The 25,289-nt window shown below is 40.2% G+C and overlaps 2 protein-coding genes across 2 annotated transcripts in view; one reads left to right on the top strand and one right to left on the bottom strand.

The window, feature by feature from the left end:
* The window catches only part of LOC150075403 (EARP-interacting protein homolog), a 95,453-nt gene extending 90,978 nt beyond the window's left edge, over positions 1-4,475 (bottom strand). The window contains exon 1 of the mRNA XM_090389264.1: positions 4,393-4,475. The gene's annotated coding sequence lies outside the window, so the exon portion shown is untranslated. The remainder of the gene's footprint in view (positions 1-4,392) is intronic.
* Positions 4,476-5,017: 542 nt separating this feature from the next.
* The window catches only part of LOC150075402 (seizure protein 6 homolog), a 44,815-nt gene continuing 24,543 nt past the window's right edge, over positions 5,018-25,289 (top strand). The window contains exon 1 of the mRNA XM_090388477.1: positions 5,018-5,090. Coding sequence (XP_090244603.1) covers positions 5,057-5,090 — 34 coding nt within the window. The 5' untranslated portion in view covers positions 5,018-5,056. The remainder of the gene's footprint in view (positions 5,091-25,289) is intronic.

Here is a 25,289-nt window from a genome sequence, read left to right as displayed (position 1 = left end):
TGACGCTCACCACGGGCGTCGCCCACACGTGGCTGTCACAAGTGTCACCTTTGGCTGGTTGTTTCACCGCAGTTTAGCTAGTCACGGTAGACCTGTGTGACACCATAAAACGAGAGCAATTAACCATGTTGGCTGTTGTCGAAATACTGGCACCTGCACGTGGACATGTGTTTTTGTAAAAAACACATAAAAAACACATATCCACACACATGTCTGGCCTCTTGGCCACCTACCCAGAAGAATCAATCACCTGGAGAGATGATTCTGGGTACTCGTTCACACCACGGCAAGGTGGGCCAGTCCCAGTAATGCACGTACTGTCTCAAAAGAGACTCTGACCCACTTGATGTTGCCAGCAGGTAGGCCAGGATCCTCTGGGGGCCCATTCCAGAGGGGCAGACAAATTAGAAAAAAAAAAAAAAGAAAAAAAAATACCCGTGGTGCAGGTTATGGGGGAAAAAATAAATAAAAAAATTAAAAATAAATTAAAAAAATAACAATAATAAAAAAACCACCCGTGGTGCAGGTTATGGGAAAAAAATAAATAAATAATAAAAAAAAATAAAAATAATAATAATAAAATAAAAAATTTTGTGAGAAAAAAATAAAATAAAATAAATATATATATATAATAACAAATAAAAATAAGTCTAGAGTGGCTGACTCCAAAGAGAATGCAAGGAGGGAAAAAAAACCGATTGTCTAATCCACTTCAGGTCAAATGCCAGTGGTGTTGACCACTCTATATGATCTCCTCCTTCGAGCAAAGACTTCCGTAGCAAAGTTGTGAAGAGCAAATAAACGTTCAGAGGGTTAGGAGTAACTGGTCTAATCGATTTTCAGATATTGGGATGGTGTTCACTAAACCTTGCCTCAAATCTTCATACAAAATACAGTCAAAAAGGAAGTGCCTCCAGTTTTCCTTGGCTCCACAGTAACACAGGTCAGTCGTGCAGAGGCCTAGTTGGTGCAGTTTTTCATTAAGAGAACCATGTCCAGTAACTAGAAATGAGTCTCCATGGTGAGGGAAAGCCAGGATTGTACAGAATTAGAGGATGTAAAGGCGACATCAGGAAGGAATCTTCTAGTAACCAACCCAACCTGGGACATATCCCAGCGGGTCTGCCAGATTTTCACTAACTCGTTGTAGCATCTAGCTTTCTCAGCTTTTGGGTCGGTGTCAAGATCAAGCTCGATGTGAAGGAACTTAGTGGGGATGTTGTTTTTAATTCTAAATACTAGTCCTCTGTAAGCGGCATACAAATCCAGAGGAAGAGTTCCAGCTATGACCTGGATGGCTGCTGTAAATACTGTTCTGCAAACTCTAAGGGTAGCCAGTAGTATTGTACGTTGGATGGAACTCAATCTGTCTCTCATCTTGACCAAGCCAACTCAGTGAAACCTGGCATCGGCTGCATATGTGACGATTGGCAGGAAGACTGCTATATAGTAGAGACGAATTGTCCTCTTATAAAGGCCCCAGTCGTTCCTGGAGATACGAATAATGGAGCCAGAGAGCTTCTTGACTTTTGATCTGAGATGGGTGAGATGTTGCAGGAAGCTCAGTTTGTGGTCAGTTACCACTCCGAGAATGGTAGCTTCAGTAACCATGGGTAGCCAGATTCCAGAGATTTTAACCTGTGGTGGACGCCTGAGATATAGCTTGTGCTTAAAGAGCATCATTTTGGTTTTATTTGGGTTAATGCGGAGTTTGTTCAATGTTGCCGAGGAGGAGAGATCAGACAGGAGTAGATTAGCATTATGTTCAATGGCACTCCTAGATTTTCCAGACACAACGATCGTCAGGTCGTCGGCAAAGGCTACAACTTTGGTGTTCTCAAAGGAACGGGTCAGCCAATACTGTAGAATCATATTCCACACTACAGGCCCCAAAACCGAATCCTGGGGACATTCCCGAGAGACAGGCCTGAAGGAAAAGAATGTGCTTGTCCCTCTGTATAAGGCAATGGTCAGGCATAAGCTCATACACTTGCTTTCTTGCATCACATGCCACTACTACTACATGTTGATACTTCGATTTTAGGATAACAGTTCTTTCAGAAAAGTAGCTAAGGAAAAGTTGATATAATTGATGGGGACAGGAGGCAGACCGGAGGCGCTTCAAAGCGCTGTCCCACCAGACAATGTCGAATGCTCCCTCAAAATCGACAAAGATTGCCAATTCAAACTTGGCCTCGGAGTTTTCTATAGGTACCACCAGGTCAAAAAGGGCCTCTTCAGAGGAGCGTCCTAGTGTGAAGCCAAATTGATGTAGAGAGATTAGATTTTTCGCCTGGAAAAGCGCCGAGACTCTTAGGACCATAAAACGCTCGAGAATTTTCCCGAGATTTGCCAAGAGTGCAATGGGACGGAAGGAGAGAGGATCTGAAGGTGGCTTATGTGGTTTCTTTATCAGGCGCAGAAGAGCAGTTTTCCAGACCTTGGGAAAGAAACCTCCATGGAGGCAGTTATTGTACAACAGGAGTAGGTATAGCGGCCTTAGTTTAAACAGGTGAAAGATGAAGGTATACTCTATCAGGTCTAGGCCAGGTCATTTGTTGGGGTTTATTTTCTGTAATACTGCAGTCAGCTCTTCCAGGGTGAAAGGATCCGTTGTGCTTTCTGTGGCGTAGTTTCGATTTGCTCTTCTGATTGCTGTTTGCTCTGGGAGATCCTCAGCAACATTATCCGGAGGAAACAACCTATCAAGGATTAGGTTGGCTGAATCATACCAGTTGAAGGTTTCCTGGGAGTTAGCCTGTACAGTGTTGAAAATTTCAGGGTTGAAGGTTTTATCTCTTTGTATGACTCTGTGGTCGCTGAGGGTTCAGTCTGGGATAATCTTCCAGTCAGAGATTAGGGGGTCAAGGTCCCTAGTGGAGATGCACGTCTTGCCCCCACAATCATTTTAAATTCGAAGTCAGAAAATTGTTGACGCCGACCCATCCTTCCTCTCAGACACTCAAAAACTGATCGCCAAACTTTGAGCCTTCACCAGCGTCACAGAATGGTCCAGTCCTATATAATGGAGTGCTACTAATGCAACACGGACTCAGTGTAGATACTCATAATAATTATTCTTCATTGCTCATTAGTATTATTTTACAACAAGAGAGAGAGTTTGTTAAAATGTCATCTAGGGCGGTCCTAGATTACAGAGGACTCGAGTGCGAGAATTAATGTTACTAAAAAGGCAGCAAAGAAGCGTTGTTCTTGTCTGCACTGAGGGGCCCCTTTATTGGGATTTGTGTGTATTGCGCTCGCTACTTGTGTTTGTCTATTGTTATTTCAGAACAAGGTTAACAACCCATTGATAAACGGACCTTTCGTACATCGACCAACCTAGCGTAAAATACACTTCGCCCAGGCGGACCAGCAACCTTTCTCACCCCAGGGATTGTCTATTCTTGTTCCGCTTCTAGCCTTGAATGATTGTTTTTAAAAGTTGCTGAACTTTTTGAATCTACTAGGCTAAATACATAGTTTATATTGTTATGACTTAAAATGTGGGCCATATGGCATTGTGCTAGTCGTTGTGCTTTAACACGCCCTCATTTTCAGTCAGGGGAATATTATTAGAGTCATCAGTCAGTCCCGTTGTTCAAGTACAAGAAGCAGCGTATTTAGCAGGCTGTAAGCATTTTACACACTTGCTGGTGGTCAGCGATTTTAAACTAAGGACTACGAAACCTGAAACACGAGGTTAATGACCTTAATGTTTAGCAGCAAAAACACGATAAATGAGATATAACAACTAATCAAAAACAAGTGGTAATATTAAGACGAAAAAGATCTAAAATATATATTTTAATGTTGCATAAGTTGGTAAACCCCTAGCGGCTGCACTGAAGTTGATCTAGATAATTCTAACATACAAATAAATAAAATTTGTTTAACTTGTAGAAGCGAATAATGCCAATAAGAAATTTTAAAAGGCAAGTTAATAATAGTAAAAAAAATAATCTAACTGGTTTTGAAAGCATCCGATTCTATAACTACATTTTAATTGTCAAGAAGCATGCGCAATAGAACCTATACGTAATTAACATTTCAAATCAGCAGTTCATTGAAAACATTGCTCGTCTGCTTTTTTACCCCAATGTTAGGCATAGCGTATTTGCTCGATAATACCCTGTAGGCATTTTTTCTTTCTATTTGCAGAAATAATAAGCAATTTTAGGCATGCAAAAATTGGAGAGCTGTTAAATGTTTTGTTATAACCACAAATATCAGTATCCCGATATTTTTCTATTATATTTAGAGAAAGATCGATAATGACTACATTAGGATATGTAATAGAAGAAGGGCAGATATTTCCTTGAACCACATTGCCGCTAGTTCCGTGAACTCCAAGGTCAAATCAGTTTTCCCCTCTACTGTGGGGGTACTTACCGTGACGATCTACACGCAATTAACAAATCCATAGAATACCGTCTTTTAAAAGGCACAATAATGATTGAGTAGGAAGGTACACGGGTTCAGAACTAGACTCGCTAACTACTGCTACTTGTTGCTGCCTATTTTAAGGCTGTAATCATTAAGATTACAGACAATTTCTGTTTAATAGCCTGCTCCAGTAGGTAACATCGTCCTCTTGACTTACATTGCTTATCCAAGTATGTAAATCGACGCGCGTATTCTCAGATGATACATTAAAGCACTGCTACCTCCAGCTCTTGAACTTCATTCGCCTCCTCACTCTTTACCTTCTCCCCCTCCCTAAATATCGCCCCGAAATAGGCATTTAATTACCGCCCTAACAGGTGCACCACTATATTTCTCGCCTAACGTCCGCCTCTTTTGAATACATCGCCACTACCTGTGACCTGTGTAATCTGGGCTTCTTTTACGGGTCAGGGGCGCCGCTGGTCGAGAAACTTGTCATGCCTGTCCGGTCCTGTAATTGGCTCAAGAGATATGTGACGTCACTTGGCAGTAATGGGAGTTCACGATGGTTCTGCTAGAAGGAAGTGTTTGTATGCACGGTGTTCACTAAGACATTGTAATTATTGGATTACTCATAGTGACAGTGTGTTTTTGGGCGCAGTCTTGGAATATGTGGTTCTTGCTTTTAATGTTCGTTACTGAAGGTAAGTTGAAGGATTTTTTTTTTTTTTTTTTAAATCGTAGTAATAACGGGAGTATTTTAATATGAATTTATGATAATTGAAGTTAAAAGTCATTTGTAATCAGAAGTCATTTCTATTGAAAGAACTACAAGCAGGATTACAAGGGTCCGGCCCTGAGAATATTATTAGAAATGTTAATGTCTTATGAAAATGATTCTTTATGTTTCTAAAACAAAAGTGTATCCCTGTAGCTCTCGCTAGTAACCTAGTGTCTTTGACATTATAAGGATTGGTTTCAATACTGACGTCCCATGTCCTTAGCTTCCTTGTACGTATTCTAAATATGCGAATAATAGGTAGCGCCGCTTATGTTAACCGAATTTTTCTTGCTCAGATAAAATGTATTTATATTAGGAGTGGTGAACACAATAAACACTATATTATTAACAACAACAGAATGAAAAACTCAGCGAACAAGTTACCACAATCTATAATTTGATGTGTACGTCAAGGAACAACCATGCTTCAATTTGCAATCCGCACGAAATGAAACTTAAATCATAAGGAGTAGACGCAGTCAATAGCAGACCATCTGAACATAGCAACATGAATGAAAAATTCTGATATGAATAACATGGTCAGTATACAACTTTTGTCGCGAGATGTTCCATCTGATGTAATTTCAAAGAAGCGTAATACCGCTAAATCGATCCTCCCTGCGGATTCCCTCAATAACTGTCATAATGAAGCGCCCAAGTTAATAAGTTGCAAAACACCGGGGTGTTTCAGGGGTGAGATAAGTTTTTCGTCGCAAAGCTTGTTGCAACCGTCGTGTACCAAAGACAAATTAACTGTTTCTCAGGCCCGGAGCACTAATAATGCAACGATCCAAACTGATATCCTTTTGCCGGGAATAGTGTCAACGGCCGCACTGTACATATAGACAATCCAAGGCCAGAAATCCAGAATGAGTCAATAAGCAAGTCTGTCGCAGATGAGTTGCAAAGAAATTTCATACCTGTGTTAATAGATAAACTGATGTCTGCTCTTAATGATCTCTATACTAATATGCAAATCAAAACCGGATGCTTCAAAATTCATAAGTTTTCCAAACAAAATGAACCAGTTAACAGAATCAACACTCAATTCACCGTCTAAACCGCGGTTTAGATATTTTGACCTCACACAATCTGCCGAATTGGAATGTTGCCCAAATACTCAGGGAGCCAATCACCTTTCAGAGGAATCTCAATTCCCTAATGTAGCAAGCAGCGAAGTCCTGTTAATGGGTCAAGCAGCTGAACAGAGGTGCGATTCACAAGTGGCAGCCCACAAAATTAGCATCCACCTCCAAAATTGACCTCAGTTTTACCATCTGTGCTATTGTATGAAAGCAGCCATTGCCCACCTGTCATGAATAAATAATCTTGGGTAAAAATCGCTGCTACCCGTTCTGTTTCATCTCAATTAACAACTAATCAGAACCCTCATTTCCCTAGGTCACCCTTTCAAATTAAGAGTCACCCTGCCAATATCAAGGAAAAGTGTCAGATTAGGATTGGTACCTCCACGTCCTCTATTCTGAGATCGATGAGCAAGCCTTCCACCTCCCAGCACAGAAGCCTTTTTATTTCCCGACTGGGGCCACTGACAACTGCTGAGGAAATTGAGGCTGCAATGAGTAAAGAACTACATACCAAAGAATGAAAATTTACTGAAGAAAACGCAAAATTACTTGTTCTTTGGAGTAATTTGCGAAAGACAGATTCAGATCTGTTGCATCCACATCTGTATGGCCAGTTGGCACTCTAATCAGGCCTTTTTATGAATCGAAAGACCCAAACCATCCACTTCAACTTCGTCTTATGAGCAAAACCGAAAGATGACACAGCTCCCCCTTGCATGACTAACTAATTGTGAAACTACACTAGTGTCTCTCGACTGTCGAAAACCACCGCACCACATGTCCAGCTCCAATCACTTTCTTGCCCCAGCTACTGCTTATAAACATACCGATGTGACACCACATAAACCCTGCTTTTCAATCACTTTCAATTAACACTATAATTTCCACCAGGCCTAATCTGTTGAGGTGTTCAAAGGCATCTACAAATAGATCAGCACTTATAAAAATTCCCTTTCAACTTACCCTTAGAGTTTTCTACCAAAATTCCGAAATAAGCTTGAAACTCTCGAACAACTCTTTTTAATTTTATTTTATTTTATTTTATTAAATCAGTTTATTTCCCAAGAAACCTTGGGTCACCCCGGGACGGCTCTGTGCCAGAAGGGTGTGAATATTTACAGACTAAGGTGCGAGGAACACAATGTACAATAAACAAGAGTACATGCGTGCTCGACCCGAAACTTTTACAGGATTAAATATACAATAATATACAGTAATATACAAAATATAAAAAAACAGAACAGGAGCAGGTGAGTATTATAAGTTCATTATCTGGTAGCAGTTCTTGAGGATTTCCTTCCTGTAGGGCTTGTCTTCACAGAACCTATCAGGGTGGATCCTAAATTTATTGAAGATCCGAAGACAATTGGCTGGAAACATGTTCCTCAGGGAATCAATGTTTGACAGCGTAAGACGTAGAGGGAGACAGGAGTCGGGGTGCTCCCCTCTTGTCCTCCTCGGGCAGCCAGAGATTAATGTGGATACGGATGGAGCATCAATTCGCCTGGTTATAAGCCGTGCAAGCGTGAAGACATTTTTTGTCATGATGATATGTCTCCAGGGAGTGGTGCCCAGATTTGCTTGTAGGATAGATCTGGAGATAGTTAGGGGGTGGCCTACCACCCTGTTCATCCATCTCAGCAACCAGTACTCTAAACTGAGATCCTTCTGAAGGTATGAGGCAGGGGCAGATGGCCAAATTTCTGAAGTATAGAGAGGAATCGGTGTAATACACCTTAGGATGTGCCGAACAAGCAGCGCTGGCTGATGCACACCAACGAGCTCTTGACGCACTGCCCAAAGAGCAGCGTACGTCTTCTGCCTCATCCTGGCAAAGTGAGGCTGAAAATTGAGCCCAACATCCCAGGTGAGGCCAAGATCAGTATGAGAGGTCACCTTTTTGCACCGGTTCCCCACTAACAAAGATTTGGATATCATTTTTGATTTTCTTCTTGGTTATCGTCAGTTGTGCTGATTTGGAAGGGCTGAGATGCAGCCCAACTGTGGCAAGATAACTTTCCAAGCTCAATATCTGCCTAGAAGCTTGTTGGTTGATATCATGAATCTGATGATTATGATCTGAGCTCACGTAGAACTTCAGATCGTCCGCATAAGAGACAAAGTTCGGATTCTGAGCAAGGAAAAGCTCCAAAACTGCTGCAAACAGGACAGCTGACAGTACACTTCCTTGTGGGATGCCTCTTGAGACGTCAATAGTTACTTGAAATTCATTGTGGGTCACAGACAGATGTCTAGGAAGTAAAATAGACTTCAAAATTTGAAGTAAGGTATCTGCCAGACCGAAGTAGTGTTTCAGAATGGTAAAAAGAGCTGGGAGGTGTATTTTGTCATAAGCCGATTTTATGTCGAGGAATATGATATCAATCTGTGATTTGTTGTTAAGGGTGCGCTGAATTCTGAAGAGGGTATCAAGAAGATTGGTAGTTGTTGATCTCCTTTGTAGAGCGGTATGCAGGTACTCGGGCCTGTGTGCAAAGCAATGCTGGGCAATTGCTGGTGAATTATCAAAAAATTTTGAGTAAAGAACAACTGATGGATATTGGTCGTAGGTCTTTAGGAGATTTGGGTTTCTTGATCTTTAGAATGGGCTTAACATGGTAGGTTTTCCAAATTGAAGGAACTATTCCAGATTGCAGGATTTGTCTGAAAAGGTGAAGGAGAAGGTCGACTATATATGGGCTGCAAATTTTGATAATAAGGAGTGGGAAACCATCTGGACCTACAGTGGCTTTGTTGGGTAGTTTATTGATGACATCAATTAGGGTCTCTCTGGTTATTTCTATTTCAGACAAGTGTGCCCTAGGTAACCAGTTCTCCTGAGAGAGAGAGAGAGAGGAATGAGAGTCAGGAAAATCTGCCAGCAGTAATTTGAACTGTGCCCATTCCTGGACAAGCCTTTTGTCAATGGCTAGATGATGATGATGCGAAAGGATCCTTCTACCACTCTTCAACCTATTGAGAACAGCTTGGTTAAGGACCTGCCTTTTCTTTTTCAAGAAGCAAGCTCTTTGTTTCTTAAAGATGGAACGGTCTGAGGGAAGTTGAGTTTTCTGCCATTTCCGGTAGGCCTTCTGCTTCTTGATGAAAGCCATCTTAGTTTCCTTATTGAAACCCCGATTCGACTTGTTACCAATCCTGGTGATTCTTGCTGCACCATGCAGTGCAATTAACTTCAGTTGTTCTGACAAGAGCATAACGGCATCCTCCAACGGCTCAGAATAGAGACGCCCCCAGTCAAACCCAATCAAGCATTGGAGAACGATCTCTGGCTTCAGATATTTGGTAGAGAATGCTATCCTAGACAATTCAGCGGAGTACTCGTCAGGTAGCCCAAGGGAATTGCTCGGTAAGGATAGTTTACATGCTATTGGCGAGTGATCAGATTGGAATCGAAAGTTGCTAGGTAGGAGTTTGATATCTTGCAAGTTGTGGAAGATTAGGTCCAGCGCTTGACACGCTCTAGTTTCACTAACCGTGTAAGGTTAAAGGCTCGAAGAGTGACCTCAAGGCCCACAAGGGCATTCCCATGCCTGGGCAGTGGCAAGTTAAAATCACCTGCTACAACAGTTGGAATTTTAGGCACTAAGTTGGTTGCTAACCACGTGAGCAGCTCAGCTCTAGAGTCTTCATTGTGGTCTGGAGGAAGATAAACCTCTTGTTGTCCAACAGCATAGATGTAATTTGTCTATCAGAAACATGGCTTGAACCTGACCAGGAGTCAATAGCCTATACACCGGCCGCTGGATTTTCATCGTTCTTCACATCAAGATCTCAGTCTAGAGGCCGCGGTGTTGCCATCTTCGTCAAAGATTCCAACCTGAAATTTGTGCACGTCACATCTAGCAACTCCTTATTTTATGAAGCAATACTCGTGACTGTGAAGTGTAATGCCTATTTAATCGATTTAGTGGCAATCTACATACCCCCAGCTCCAGATATTGCAACAATTGACAATGCTACCGGCTGGATAATGAGTAAGTTACAACCTTCTGCTACGCACATTCTCTGCTGCGATTTTACCCTTCCACCCCACCTGAGCCCTCTCCTTCAACGACTAATGAACAATTTCTCTCCATTAAAGTTTACGATTATCAATGAGGAGCCAACGAGAGGCACCAATCGCCTTGACTTGATTCTATGTTCTGGAATTTGCACAGTCGACATTCCACCAGAAACGTCCTTCAATTCAGATCACGACCCAATTGCATTACTTCTTGTTCTGCCTAACTCGGCCACGGAATGAAAAAAAGTCCATAAAAATTCGTGTCACAAACGGAATTCGAACCAGGGCCTTTTAAACCCGATGTGGAGAGGACGGTGATTAGAAACACTGTGCTACACGAGAAGAAACTGCAATGGACTAATAGATTCTGAATGAAACCAGGATATGTGTAAATGTAAAGGGTGGCACTTGGAACGTCTGTTCAACTCTGCCTCGTGTTGAAATCAGGAGAGTTATACTCTTCCAGCTAAGCAGAAGAATGTCGATCATATACAGCTATGCACATGCTAACGTTACTGAGCACCTTAAATGTTACGAATCTGTGCTCGCTGGATTCCATACCATTTGATCTGATCTGATCAGAAGCAAAACCGAGTGAAATTGAGTAGTAATGCTAACACAGCTTGACAGGCCCGGTGAAGAATTTCTTAGTCACATAGACTTGGATCAATCATTATGATCCAGAAACATCTCACAAAACGGTCAACATTCGCAGCACTTAACTTAAGGGTACTTTGCAACTATCGGACAACATGTCAGAACTCGCATCTGTGTCAGCGTATTTTTCGACATACACTTTCCTGCCATCCACCCACAGTTTACCGAAACCTCTGCGAATTAAATGATCAGCCTCTGTAAATAATTAATGGATTTCTGTTCCTTAGGTGAAAAACCATACATTTAGAAGCATTAAACTTCAGTTACTGTTTTCCATATCATTTACGCAAGAAATCGAAGTCGTTCTGACTCAATATAGCATGGTTTTGACCATTAACCACCCTTCGTACCTTTAAATTACAAGCACACTTTGGCAACTTATCCTGCACTACCTCATCAGTTTCACTACTGGAGATAAAAAACAGAAGTGGCTTCAATACTGTTCCCTGATGGATTCCATTTGCTACTCTGGTACATCCTCTCTTTTAGTCAACAAAGTATCTTTGTTGAATAAAGAGATGTTAATGATCTCATTAACATTTCAAACGGGAATGTTGCACATAAATGCTGTCTTGTTTTTTTGTATAAGAGAATATTAGGGCCAGCGCCAGTGGTGCGTAAGTGAGGCACTTGCCACAAGCGCCGCCTAAAATAGGCGCTACTGTAGGAACATACAACTTTAATCGCAAGTAATTACAGCACTCAGAAAGTCTGAATCTTCTTCAGTTTGTTTGTTTCTTTCTTTTTTTACAAAACGTGTTCACAAACCTGGAGTCTTCTCAATGGCTTAAGAGATTCTAAGTGTAATCAAGGGAAAAGGCTGCATATGTGGGCATCATCCCATTTTAAAGGTCAATGAGATCAACATTACACTTCGGAACTATCCCTGAAGGTCATTCTTTGATCTTTATTCAAAAGTTTTGCCACCATCTTGGCATACACTATACTCATGTCTAAATTTTCAGTTAAAATTTGTCTAACTGTTTCCTGAACGATGATCACTTCTAATCAATGTCTTTATCCAGTCATCTTCATCAGTTTTCATGGATACTGGACGGCCTGGTTGTTCATTTCTTCTACATTCTCTCTGTCTTCCTTACAAAAATCTTTTATGCCATTCAAACACGCGAACTCTTGACGTAGTATCTTCTCCAAAAACCTAGTCTCCAGACGCGGCAATTTGCAGAATTTAAGCTTTTCTTGGTAAGAGGAGGACCCCTTCGTTCCTCTCACCAATCTTGTTGCCTTCTCTGTACTCGCTCAAGCAACTCTACATCCTTCCCAAAATGAGGCCTCCAGATCTGTACAGTACTCAAGGCGTGGCCTGACCATTGCCTTATACAAAGGGATAATTAAGCCTCATATAGCTTCATCAATATCACTGATAAAAATATAAAACAACAGTGGGCCCAACACCGAACCCTGGGAGACTCCACCAATAATAACTTTAGTCCACGAAGAGAGTCTATTGATTACCACTCATGTCACATGTAAACCAATAAAGGCAACTGAAACACACTTTTGATTTCCCTTCGGAGAAATGGTGTTCCTAATAAACTGTATACCGAGTATATACACCAAACTTCGGAGCTTATGATATATAATTCGAAACCCCTAGGGAGAAATAATTGTGTGCTCTGCACAAGAAATAACGATTTTCACAAACATATCTTTATGTTCTTCAAAACAAAACAATTTATTATTTTCAGTTTATTTTTAGTGTATACAACCCCACCGACAGTAAACATTGTAGTCATTAAAAACGTGCCTTTTTCTATACTCATTAAACTGGAATTCCCTTCTCACTTTGCAATTAAAAAGAAGACGAAAACGTGTAGCCAAGCAACTGTTTGTTAACAAGCTGCGCTCCATCTTGTGTAAGGCGCAGAAATACAAATAACAATAATTGTGTACATATAATTGGAATGCTAATGATAATCGGAATGTTTTTTTTTTCCAACGATGTAAACAACTGTAGTAGCCGGTCTTTTAACAGAAAGTAAATCTATACCTGTCTTTCGAAATATTTTGTTATTATTGTTTGCATAAATTAAAATATGCGAAAGTCAATTTTCAAAAAGAAATATTCCTGATAAATGACGAAAGGGATTTTTAAGTAACGATAGTCACTGATTGTGACTATCGTTACTGTAATTGAAAGCGAAAATCACTTTCGTTACTTAAACGATTTTTTGTATAACTTGGACCACTTTTCAGTTGTGGAATGCATATTATGTTTATCATTAAATTTGAAGGAACGACTTTTTATTTCATTTTCAATTCGAAAGGGAATACTTACATTTATTTAACGTATGTACACTGTGCTGCCACTTTATTAGGTACACCTAACTAGTTGAGCCTCCTTTAGCCTTCAAAACAGCCTGAATTCGTCTAGGCATGGATTGAACAAGATGTTGAAGACGTTGTGCAGGAATGGAGTACCATGCAGAGATGAGTGTGTCACGCAGTTCCTTGAGATTCGACCGAGGTGTAGGTCTGCAGCGAACAGCCCTTTCCAGCTCATCCCAAAAATGAGCAATAGGATTGAGATCCGCGGACTAAACGGGCCACTGGAGCAAAGAAAAGTCATTGTCACGTTCCTGGAACCATTCCATGGTGATTCGGGCTTTGTGCACCGGCGCATTATCTTGCTGGAAGTAACCATCTGACTGAGGATAAACTGGCAACATGAACGGATGCACTTGGTCAGCAACGATGTTTACGTACGATGTGGCATTCAGACGTGAATCTATGGGTATCAATGGACCCAACGTGTGTCAAGAAAACATTCCTCACACCATAACACTGCCCCCACCCTGCACAGTAGTCGTCAGACATGACCGGTCCATGGATTCATGTTGTTTTCTCCAAATTCTGAGCCTTCCGTCAACATGACACCAGGAATTTCGTATCGTCAGACCAAGCAACTGTTTTCCAACCCTCGATAGTCCAATGCTGGTGTTGCTGTGCCCACAGGAAGTGTGCTCTCTTGTTCTTCATTGCGATGTGGCCGTCGGCTGTTGCAGCCCATTCGCGACAAAGAGCGACTAGTGGTCCGTTGCGATATTTTGTTCTGGCACCACGGTTGTATTCTGTCGTGATGTGCGACATTGTGACCCGTCTGTTTGCTTGCACAATTCTAGCTATCCTCCTCTGACCTCTCTCATCAACAAGCGATTTTCTTCCACAGGAGTGCCGTTGAGGGGATGTTTTCTGTTTGTTGCACCATTCTCGATATACCCTTGAAACTGTGATGCGTGAAAAGTTCAGGAGAACTGCCGTTTCAGAGATGCTTTGTCCAGCACGTCTTGCACCTACTACCAAGCCACGTTCGAAGCCCGTTAGGTCACTCCTTTTATCCCATTCTTGCTATGGTATGTACGCTTAACTGATACCAGAAAGGTTATTCTGCTACATTTGTAGCCACAACTGTGGTCATGTGACCTGCAATGTTGTGGGACAAACCATTTTTGTGCACAGCAGGGGTGTACCTAATAATGTGGCAGCACAGTGTATGTTTTATGAGTCGATGAGACGAAAATTAAGGAAAATCTTAAGCAATTGTATAAGAAATAGTTTTGAAAATATCACACATCCATTCCCTCTAAACGTTTGTCCAGCTCCTCCTTGAATTTATTTAAGCTATCAACTTCCAGAACGACAGATGGAAGTTTGTTCCAGCAATTAACCACCCGCTTTCTAAAGGCAAACTTCCGCACATCTATACTACAACTGTCTTTGCTCAATTTGAATAATGCCCTCTCAGGTTCATAATTTGAGCAAGGGGAAGAATCCCATCAGAATTCACCGTGCTCAACTCATTTAAAGCCTTAAACACCTCAATCAGATCACTTTGCAGGTGCCTAGTCCCCAACCATTGCAATTTGCAGAACTTAAGCCTCTCTTGGTAAGAGGATCCCTTCATTACCCTCACCAATCTTGTTGCTCTTCTCTGTACACGTTCAAGTAAATCTACATCCTTCCGAAAATGAGGCCTCAAGGCGTGGCCTGACCATTGCCTTATACAGACGGACAATCACCTCCTTTTCCCTGCTAGCAAAATTCCTGTATATCATTGACAAACCCCATGCCCTGACCTGGCAGCCTGAGAAAGAGAGACCGAAAATGGAATTTCCAAAATTGTTTTTTCTATTAAAACTTATTTTCTCTGAGATCAGATGGCGCTTAAATATCCTTCATTCTTCGGTCAATTTGCTGGATGAAAAACCTGAGTTTCCGGGCACAAGAGTTATGCAACCCTCACCTGAGACCGTCTAACTCAGCTAAGCAAAAACGTCCATAAAAATTCCTCGTGTCATTGATGTGATTCGATGATTATAACCACTGTACTACCAGAGAGAGCCTGGATAATCAACAAGAAACACGCTAATCAATTGAGATTAATAAAATACGAAGAATTAATTTTTTTTATTAAGTTTTTATAATGTCCGTAATATTCTTGGAAGTGGAAAGCATCACTCACTCTATTAAGTCAGCAATGAACTACTTTATTCTGACCTATATAAACATGTCGGCGAATATAGAACTAGAACGATGGTTATTTGTCGGTTAGATATTATGATCATCGTACAACTGAATACATATGGGAAAAGACACGTTGCAAACATTTGTGTTTTCGTGAGAAGTTTTACCTGTGGGAAGTCCAAAAACGTATTTTCAACTTCTTCAACATCCAATTTCAAGTTATTACATTCAAAAGTAAACTGTCAAGATCGATATGCTCCAATACCAATTGTTTTGTGCATGTGTCCTTGACTACCCTCCTGGTAAAGAATATTTGCATTTAAGGGTTTTCCTTTCCTGCAGTGTGCTGAAGAAACAGGATTATCATCCACATTTTAGTTTTGTAACACTTCACCTAACATAGTATGAAACCAACAGGGGAGTGCATTGTATCTTAAGTATACCAATAACTTTATGTAGAATTATGTTTGCAAAAAAAGGTTTGGCTGAAACAAGAAGAAGAAATGAATCACTTATAAGTTTATCAAGTGGAAATCTGCTGTACACCAATGGAAACAGTGAAAGGAGTGAAGGTGGAGTTGGGTTTCTGGTCCATAAAGATTTTAAAAACAACATTTTGGAATTCAAAAGTACATCACCAAGGGTGTCAAGACTAATACTCAAGATTTCTAAGAGGTACAAGCTAAAGATTATAATGATTTATGCACCAACATCGAGCCATGATGATGAAGAGGTTGAAGAAATGTACACTGAAATTGAGAGTCTTCTAGATGAGCAGAAAACCCACTACACTATTATTATGGGGGACTTCAATGCTAAGGTTGGAAAAAGGCAAAACAGCGCAGAAAGAGGAACTATAGGAAATTTTGGAATTGGTGAAAGAAATAAAAGAGGTGAAAGACTTGTGGAATTCGCAGAATCTCAAGGAATGTCAGTAATGAACACTTTTTTCAAGAAAAGGGTGAACAGAAAGTGGACATGGAAGAGTCCAAATGGATTAACAACTAATGAAATCGACTTCATCCTCACTAACAGAAGATATATTGTGAATGATGTTACCGTCCTGAATAAGGTAAATGTTGGAAGTGATCACAGAATGGTAAGATGTACACTTGATATAGATGTAGGAAAGGAAAGGAAAAAACTGACTCGAGTAAATAATACAAAGGTCTTTGAAATAACAGAGGAGGAGAAAAAGCAGTATGTACTTGAACTGAAGAACAAGTTTGAGCTTCTGCAGACTGCTCAGGACCAAGATATCGACGAGGAATATTACAACTTTCTGAAAGTGATAAAGCCCAAGAAACCTATAGGGAAACAGAAATCCAAAGAAGAAAAAATTAGTCAAGAAACACTTGTCATGATGAACCAAAGACGACAAATGAAGAGCAAGAAAAACACTGACAGGGAGAAAATTGAGTATACTGAGTTATGCAAAGCCATTAGAAAGAGACTCAGAGAGGACATAAGAAGATTTAACACAAGAAAAGTAGAACAAGCATTAAGGGAAAACAAAGGATTTAAATCGGCAGCCATGAGCAGTAATACAGAAAGACAAATGATACTGAAACTGAAGAATAGCGATGGTGTACTTATAAACAGCAGAGAAGGCATAATTCAAATAGCAGAAGACTATTATAGAGAATTATACAAGGAGCAGGGGAATGATGCCAGCAGTGGGGAAGATGGATTGCAAAGTAGCAACACATACGGCATACCCAATATTCTTCCTGATGAGGTAGAACATGCAGTGAAGAAAATGAAGAATCGGAAAGCCCCGGGGGAAGATGAAGTTACTGTAGAGTTGTTAAAATTGGGAGGAAGAGACATAACACAAAAACTGGCAAGGCTCTTCACAAAGTGCATTAGAAAAGGTGTGATGCCTAAGCAGTGGAATAATGCAATCATAGTTTTGCTGCATAAGAAAGGAGATAAATCAGAAATTGGAAATTATAGACCAATTAGCTTGATATCCCACATCTACAAGTTGTTCACAAGGGTCATTACTAACAGATTAGAAAGAATACTTGATGAGAATCAACCGAAAGAGCAAGCTGGCTTTAGGACAGGATTCTCAATTATGGTTCACCTTCACGTAATATCACAGCTAATGGAGAAAGCAAATGAATATAAAACACCATTATGCCTGGCATTTGTGGATTATGAAAAGGCATTTGACTCCATACAGCATAAGGCAATGTTTCGGGCACTGGAAAGACAAGGCATAGATACTCCATATATTATGATTTTGAAGAAAATATATAAGAGTGCTACATCCTTTATTAGACTAGACAAAGACAGTAGCAAATTTAAAATCGAGAAAGGAGTTCGACAAGGAGACACAATATCTCCGAAGCTGTTTACTGCTGCCCTTGAGGAAGCTTTCAGAAGATTAAACTGGTCGCAGAAAGGAGTGAATGTGAACGGAGAGTACCTAAACCATTTACGATTTGCAGATGACATTGTGGTCATAAGCCACGATCCCAAAGAATTAGAGGAAAATCTTAATCAGTTATGCACAGTTAGTAAGGATTTTGGACTAAAGATGAATATGGCTAAAACAAAAGTAATGATGAACAAGTATGCCACGGAAAGGGAAATAATGATTGAAGGAGCAGTAATTGAAAAGGTGGAGTCATATACTTATCTGGGACAAGTTATTAGCTGTAATAATGATAAATGGCTGGAAGTCAAGAGAAGAATAAATTTTGGATGGATAGCATTCAGGAAATATAGTCACATACTGAAGAGCAATATCCCAGTTTGTCTGAAACGTAAAATAATGAACCAATGTATACTCCCCACCATGACTTATGGAAGTGAAACTTGGGCACTCACCAAAAGAATGGAAGAGAAGCTAAGAACTACACAGCGAAGAATGGAACGAATTATATTGGGAATCAGACTGTTAGATAAGAAGAGAAACACATGGATTAGGCAGCAAACTCAAGTAAAGGACATTCTTATCAAAACTAAAGAACTAAAATGGTCTTGGGCAGGACACATAGCTCGAAGACATGATGACAGATGGACTAAGAAAATAACAGAATGGTACCCAAGAGGAGCTAGAAGAAAACCTGGAAGACAAAGGCGGAGATGGATAGATGAAATTCATGAGTTTTTGAGTAGTAAATGGATGGCCAGTGCTCAAAACAGAAGGAACTGGAAAGTTGCTGGAGAGGCCTTCATCCTGCAGTGGATTGAAAATGGCTGATGATGATGATGATGATGATGAGTAAACATAGTGGTATGACAATTGTCCCCTTCTCAACAGAACAGAAAATAGAAGGAACACTGGTATCCAACTTTATCTATTATAGCTTATGAGAATGTTATACCCAAAATTTAACATCAATATATTGAAGTATCTTCAAGAAAAGTAGCACTAATTTATCTATGGATATATCGACTTGTATTTTGTTTTCTTTTTTTTAATCTAGCTTTCATTTGAATTCACAGTTAATATTGCTATGAATTTATTTAAGCTATCAACGTCGGCAACAACAAATGGATTTCTGTTCCACCAATCAACCACGCAATGGATAAAGGCAAGCTTCCGCACATCTATTCTGCAACCCTCCTTCCTTAATTTGAATTTGAGTACCCTGATGTGTGTGTGTGGTTTGAGCAAGAGGAAGAATCGCTATCAGCACTGAGCTCAATCCATTAAAAGCCTTAAACACCTTAATCAGATCACCTCACAGGTGCCTAGTCTTCAGATGCTGCAATTTGCAGGAATTTAAGCCTTTCTTGGTAACAGCAACCCTTTGTTCCACTCACCAATCTCGTTACCCTTCTCTATACTCGTTCCAGCAGCTCCGCATCCTTTCTAAAATGAGCCCTACAGACTTGTAAGCGGTACTCAAGATGTGGCCTGACCTTTGCCTTATACAATAGGATAATTACCTCCTTATACCTACTAACAACATTCCTGTATATCATCGAAAAAACCCCCTTAGCTCTCCCGGCAGCCTCTGTGAATTTCTCAGAACTTCATATCTCACTGCACAATTACCCCAGATATTTTCATTTTCCACTACACTGAGCGTAATACTCCAGAGTTGGTACATTACTCTGAAGTTACTGCTACCTGCAGTACTTTGCATTTATTAATGTTAAACTTCAATAGCCAATTCTCAGCCCACCTGCCTAACTTTTCTAGATCCTGTTGCAGTACCACACTGCCATTACCGTCATTAACCACCGCGCCAACCTTTGTATCATCTGAAAACTTCACACTAAGCCTGATATGCCTTCATCATTGATAAAAAAAAAAATTAACAATGGGCCCAACACAGAAGGCTGGAGGATTCCACTAATAACATTAGTCCACGACGCGAAATGTTCATTGATTACCACTCTCTGTCTTCTCCCACTCAACCATCCCTTTGGCCATAGCAACAACTTATCCTTAATGCCACACTACTCCAATTTGTACAGCAGTCTTTTATGTGCAACAGTACCAAAAGGTTTCCTGAACTCCAAGTCATCATCAGCCATTTTCAATCCACTGTAGGATGAAGGCCTCTCCAGCAACTTTCCAGTTCCTTCTGTTTCGAACTCCAGTTCCTTCTGTCTTGAACTCCAAGTATATGATATCAAAATTATTTTTTGCATCCAGTTCCTTTGTGACCACATAGTAGAAACCAATCAAATTGGTCAAACAGCATCTCCCTTTAACAAACCTATGCTGTATTTGAAGTATAATCGCGGCCTTGTCAAGATGATCCTGCATTACTTATTTTACCAGTGGCTCCATTATTTTCTCTGGAACAGAAGTTAACCTAACAGGTCTCTAATTATTCGTGTTGCTCTTTGATCTCCCCTTTGTGAATTGGTGATACATTCGCACATCTCCAGTCCGTGGAGACCTCTCCTGAATTCAAGGATGCTCTCATAATTATGGCTAAGGATTTGCTTACTTCCTTCGTTGCCTCCCTTAATATAACTGGATAGATTCTATCTACCCCAGGTGCCTTTCTTATGTTTAACTTCAACAATTTCTCCTCCACTTTGCTCTCAGTTATTACAAAATCCTTTAGCTCCCTGTTATAGCTTGATAAACTTCTGGCATCCCCTTCCCTAAAGAATTCTTAATGTGTGAACGTAGATGCAAAATACTCATTCAGTTCGTCAGAAACCTGAGCAAGATCATCAACAGTCGAATCATCAATATTAAGTGGACCAATATGATTCATCCCTTTCCTTTTAGAGTTTACATAAGTAAAGAAGTCTTTGCTATTTTCCTTTGCCAAAGATTTCTCGTCATCTGCCTTCGCTTGCCTGACCTTGCTATACTTGATAAATTATACTTTATAAATTATAATTTATATGCAACCCATGCACTTTTCTTCTCTGCCACGAGTCTCATTAGTTCATCCATTTAGGCCTATACCTTGAAGAGTATTTCTTAGTTGGTATGAAAAACTTCTATGATTAATTCCTTGAACGCTTCCCATTTAGAATTTTCAGAAGGTAACGTTATCCCACTGTTTGGCATTCAAAAACTGTCTGAGACCACTGTAGTCACCTTTACCAAAGCCCTTCCTTTTAGTCTTGATGGTAGTTACATCTTTAAGTAAATCCCAAATTAATACACCGTGATTACTCCCACCTAGTGGTTCTTTTATTTGCATATTCTTAATGCATGAATAATCACTGCTGATAATCAGATCAAATGGGTTACTCTTGCATGTTGCCGTTAACATGCTGTAGAAAACAGTCATCCAATAAATCCACAAAAGTCTTGCTAGTGTGCGAGTGACCAACTTACAAGTTCCTGTCAATATCTGGAAAGTTAAAATTCCCCATTATAAGACATTCTGATTCACTGGCCCATTCACTTTCTCTGAACAGGGTACCGTAACATTCTCTACAGTTATTACCTTAATCTGCGATGATGAAAACCAGATTAATGGTAGTTAGCTGAACATTTACAAATAATTTTAATCTCCACACTCACTAGTCAGACGTAAAAACTCGTTTGAGAGAGCGCCAAAGATGAAATTGGTGTAGGCTGGTAGAAGCCTAAAGAAATGCCTAAGACTGCCAGACATACCACGAATACAATCAGTGTCACTGCATCAACAGAACATCTGGACCTTAGACAGTATGGTATTGTGTAAAGTTGCTTATGCATCCGGATGTGAAGGAGGAAGAATGGCTGTAAATAATCAGCATATCCAGGTTATGGGATGCTGACCTCATTCAGTTTGGGTCTACCAAACCTCTGGAAGGAAAATTAATGATGGGCGTCCGTGAGGAAAGGTTAGGAAGTAGCTCTTCTGATGTGAAGAAAGCTTTCATATTAAACAGAGCGATGTGGTTTGAACTGTATGTAAATCCAACGGCAAGAATACTCAAGTATAAGATTTGGAGTATATGTAATCAATGCTCCGTTGCTAAGTTGCATAATGAGTAGGCAGTTTTGTTTAATTCCTCTGGCATACGATTATAGAAATTTGATATTGATTTTAAAGTTTAGTGTAAGATTATCGATCAAAGAAATGCCATTGCTGTAACGGACAGTCCTCGAAGGTTCTCAGAAAAATCGTAGACCTCTAATCTCCTCGTGGCATGGAAGAAAATTCAGAGAAGACTATCAGATCTTTATCCATCGCAGGAGACTGCAGACCCATCAAATCCATGTAATTTTCCTTATGTGACCTTTATTAAGAACAGTTTTATTTCATCCTATCCCCAGCTATTTCTTTCTTCCCTCTATCCAAGCACTTGGCTAACAAACTTCTTGAAATCCTGTCTACTGCTAGCAGGCTCGTATGCAAAGTAAAGGCTGGAAAAAGGGGATGGGATGAATGTTAACTACGTTGTACAGTCAGAGTTTCCAATAGATGGCACTTTCATTAAGCATGACTCACGTTTTTCGGTTCTTTATTATTTTTCTCACTAAGAAAACACACGAGCCTCTTGCAAGGCCAAATCTGTATTTAGTTCAGAGAGCTTTCGCTGTACAATGATGTCGCTACTATTTGCAGCCGGCTCGTGACAGGATGTGGTATAATTTAGTAGCTGCCGTGAAGAGGTTAGCGTAACCCCCCAGTTTCAGTTGTCAAACAAGCTATCGAGGTTAATTTACCCCACTTTACTTGGTGTAGTATCCTGGTTGGTCTGACCACCTGCTGGCGTGACTTTGTCATCTGTCTTACAGGAGGAGGAGGAGGAGGATACAACACGCACTGGTTGTTTACCTGTGACGTAGGAGCGCGTGCACCGAATGAAGGCAACTGGAACAACTAGGAACAGGCCGTTCGTGTCAATGTGCAATTTTTGCTTGTTAAATATATGCATTAGAATAAGATTGATGGTTGTCAGATTAAGTTGGGAAATCTGACTTCATTTCATTCACGGTAACATATTTTTTTCAGTGTTTGAGCCAAAATCAAAATTTGTACGTCATTTAAAAAATCCAACTGTTACTTTTAGTCATAAGTGTTTACAGATGTAAGTCCAGTTGTTAGGGTTTAATATTCATTAGAATATGCTTCTCCAAAACTGCTCAATCACTCAAACAAGCTTCCATCTTCCATCTGTTGAAATGCGAACTACTCATTTCAACAGATGGAAGATGGAAGCTTGTTCCAACAATCAGTCACCGACTGGCTGAAGGCTGCATCTATCATGCAGCCATCCTTCCTCAGTTTGAATTCTTGTTCTCCCATGTGTGTAGTCTGAGCAAGAGGGAAAATGCCATCAGCAGAGAGCTTGCTCAATCCTTTCACAGTTTTAAACACATCAATGAAATCACCTCACAGGTGCCTAGTCCAGAGACTGGAATTTGTAGATCTGAAGCCTTTCGTGCTAAGATCAACCATTCATTCTCTTCACCAAGCTCGTTGCCCTACTTTGTTGCCCTACGAGCTTGTTTAACCAGTGAATTCGTTGTCAAGGAAACATAAATGGAAGAAAAGTCTAATTAATTTGTTAAGTCGATTATCGATTATTTTGTTAAGTAGTGTAATCCGACATGATTTCATTGTCATGAAAGCGTAAATTAAAATAAAAATCTAGCTTATTGTTACTATATTTTATTTTATATATGATAACAATAAACTACATAATTTAATTTAATTATCATTCTGGCAGACGATAATTTAAATGTTAAATTATCGTCTGCCACAAATTTCTTCTTTTTTTTTTCGTGCAAGGTTTGCACGCAGAGTAAGCTGAAGAAACCAAGCGAAGTAGACATTCACCTGATTTTCTTTCTTCGTTTTTAAGACCCATCATGAACGTCAGGCGTCAACGATCCTTCACAGTATCATAAAAGATACAGCAGGAGTTACAAAAGATGTACTGAGGTTTTCAGGTCACTTGTATGGCGTGTCTCTGTCGAACGAGACATTCATTTACCAGGAAGCAAGGTTCCAAAGAAACGAATAACGTTCTGTCTGAAGGAACACGTGCGTCCTTTTCGTGGTATTCGAAACACGAGCCTTAAGATTAGTCTTAATACCCTTGAAATAATCCCACAAGAAATTTTTAAGATGATCTTCAATCCAAAATAAGAACTGGTGACAGAAAAGTTAGGCCTAGACGCTAGGCCTAACTAAGTTATCCTCGCTGGAAAACAAACCTCACTGAAAGTGGAATTTAAGAGTCAGATTAGTAGAAAATGTGTTTAATAATGGCAGATTGTTATCATGACAAATTACCAAGAAATAAGCAAATTTTGCTGGCATATAATTTGAAGGGCAGTTTCGAACAGGAACTGGTTGTGCAGATAAAATCCAAATGGAGGTTGTAACGGTTAACCCGCAAGCAATTACTATTATTAAATGATAATTAGGCACGCAGAATGCTGACAACGCATAAAACGTACTGTTAAGTGCAGAGTAGTTATAAATCACAAGTAATAAAATGTTTTTGCATCAGTGACGTAAAATAAATGTATAATTTTCTATTTATTTCGTGGATTTGTGACAATGACAATCCACAAATAAATATTTACCTAGGAGAGTTTGGCCCAATTTCAACTGTTGTTCATTTCTTAATGAGGCCTGGCAGACTCTGCTCGAGAAAGTATATATACGACTGTCCAAAACTTAAGTAATAGTTACAAAACGAAACATATCGCGAGAGCCCGTGGTAATATTTAATGGAAGATAGCTGTTGTTGTAGTATGGTTTTAGGAGCATCAGCGACTATCAGGGTCCATAAAAATTCCTCCCGTCATTGATGAAACTCGAATTCGAGTCTTTTCCACCCTGTGTGTGGGGAGGACGGCGATTTTAGCAACTGTGCTACCTACGAGGGCATGGAAGATAGCACGCTGGTCAAAGGTTAAGCTGTAGATGGAATGTGACATTTCACTCACATCCCCTGTTGACATTCCACCCACGACTTAACCCTCATTTTCAATTTGTTAAGCCATAGCGTAGGGTGAGAACATATCATCGATCATCTTGAATGGTACAACCTGCTTGATATGGCAGAGATAGACACAAACGTTTCTTTGGTGGCCACGTAGTCCGAATGCAGTTGAAATGATGCTAATCATCTCAACTGCATTCGGTGTCTTGAGGGAGACTAACACCAGATTTGAGTATTCTTCCATCGGGATATTTATCAGCTGCTGTGCTATGGTCGGTAGAGACCCGAATTGAACTGCCCTTTCCAACACATCCCAGACGTTCTCAGTTGGATTCAGATCTGCAGAATTAGATGATCAGGATAGATGTTGGAAAGGTTGGGGATATTCCTTGAACCATACAGATAAAATTTTTGCACTGTCGGTAGTTCGTTTTCGTCTTGAAAGAATCCATCGCATTCCGCATTAAGGGTGAAGTTGGTCTAATACGACAGAAGGACATTCATAGGAGGTAGCACGATCTTATAATGGAATAAGCGG

This window comes from Mastigoproctus giganteus, chromosome 14 (assembly GCF_048544385.1).
Source record: "Mastigoproctus giganteus isolate SK-2022 chromosome 14, ASM4854438v1, whole genome shotgun sequence".
Lineage (NCBI taxonomy): Eukaryota > Metazoa > Arthropoda > Arachnida > Uropygi > Thelyphonidae > Mastigoproctus > Mastigoproctus giganteus.
Note: the sequence above shows the minus strand (reverse complement) of the source record. Positions and strands in the feature narration are given on the sequence as shown.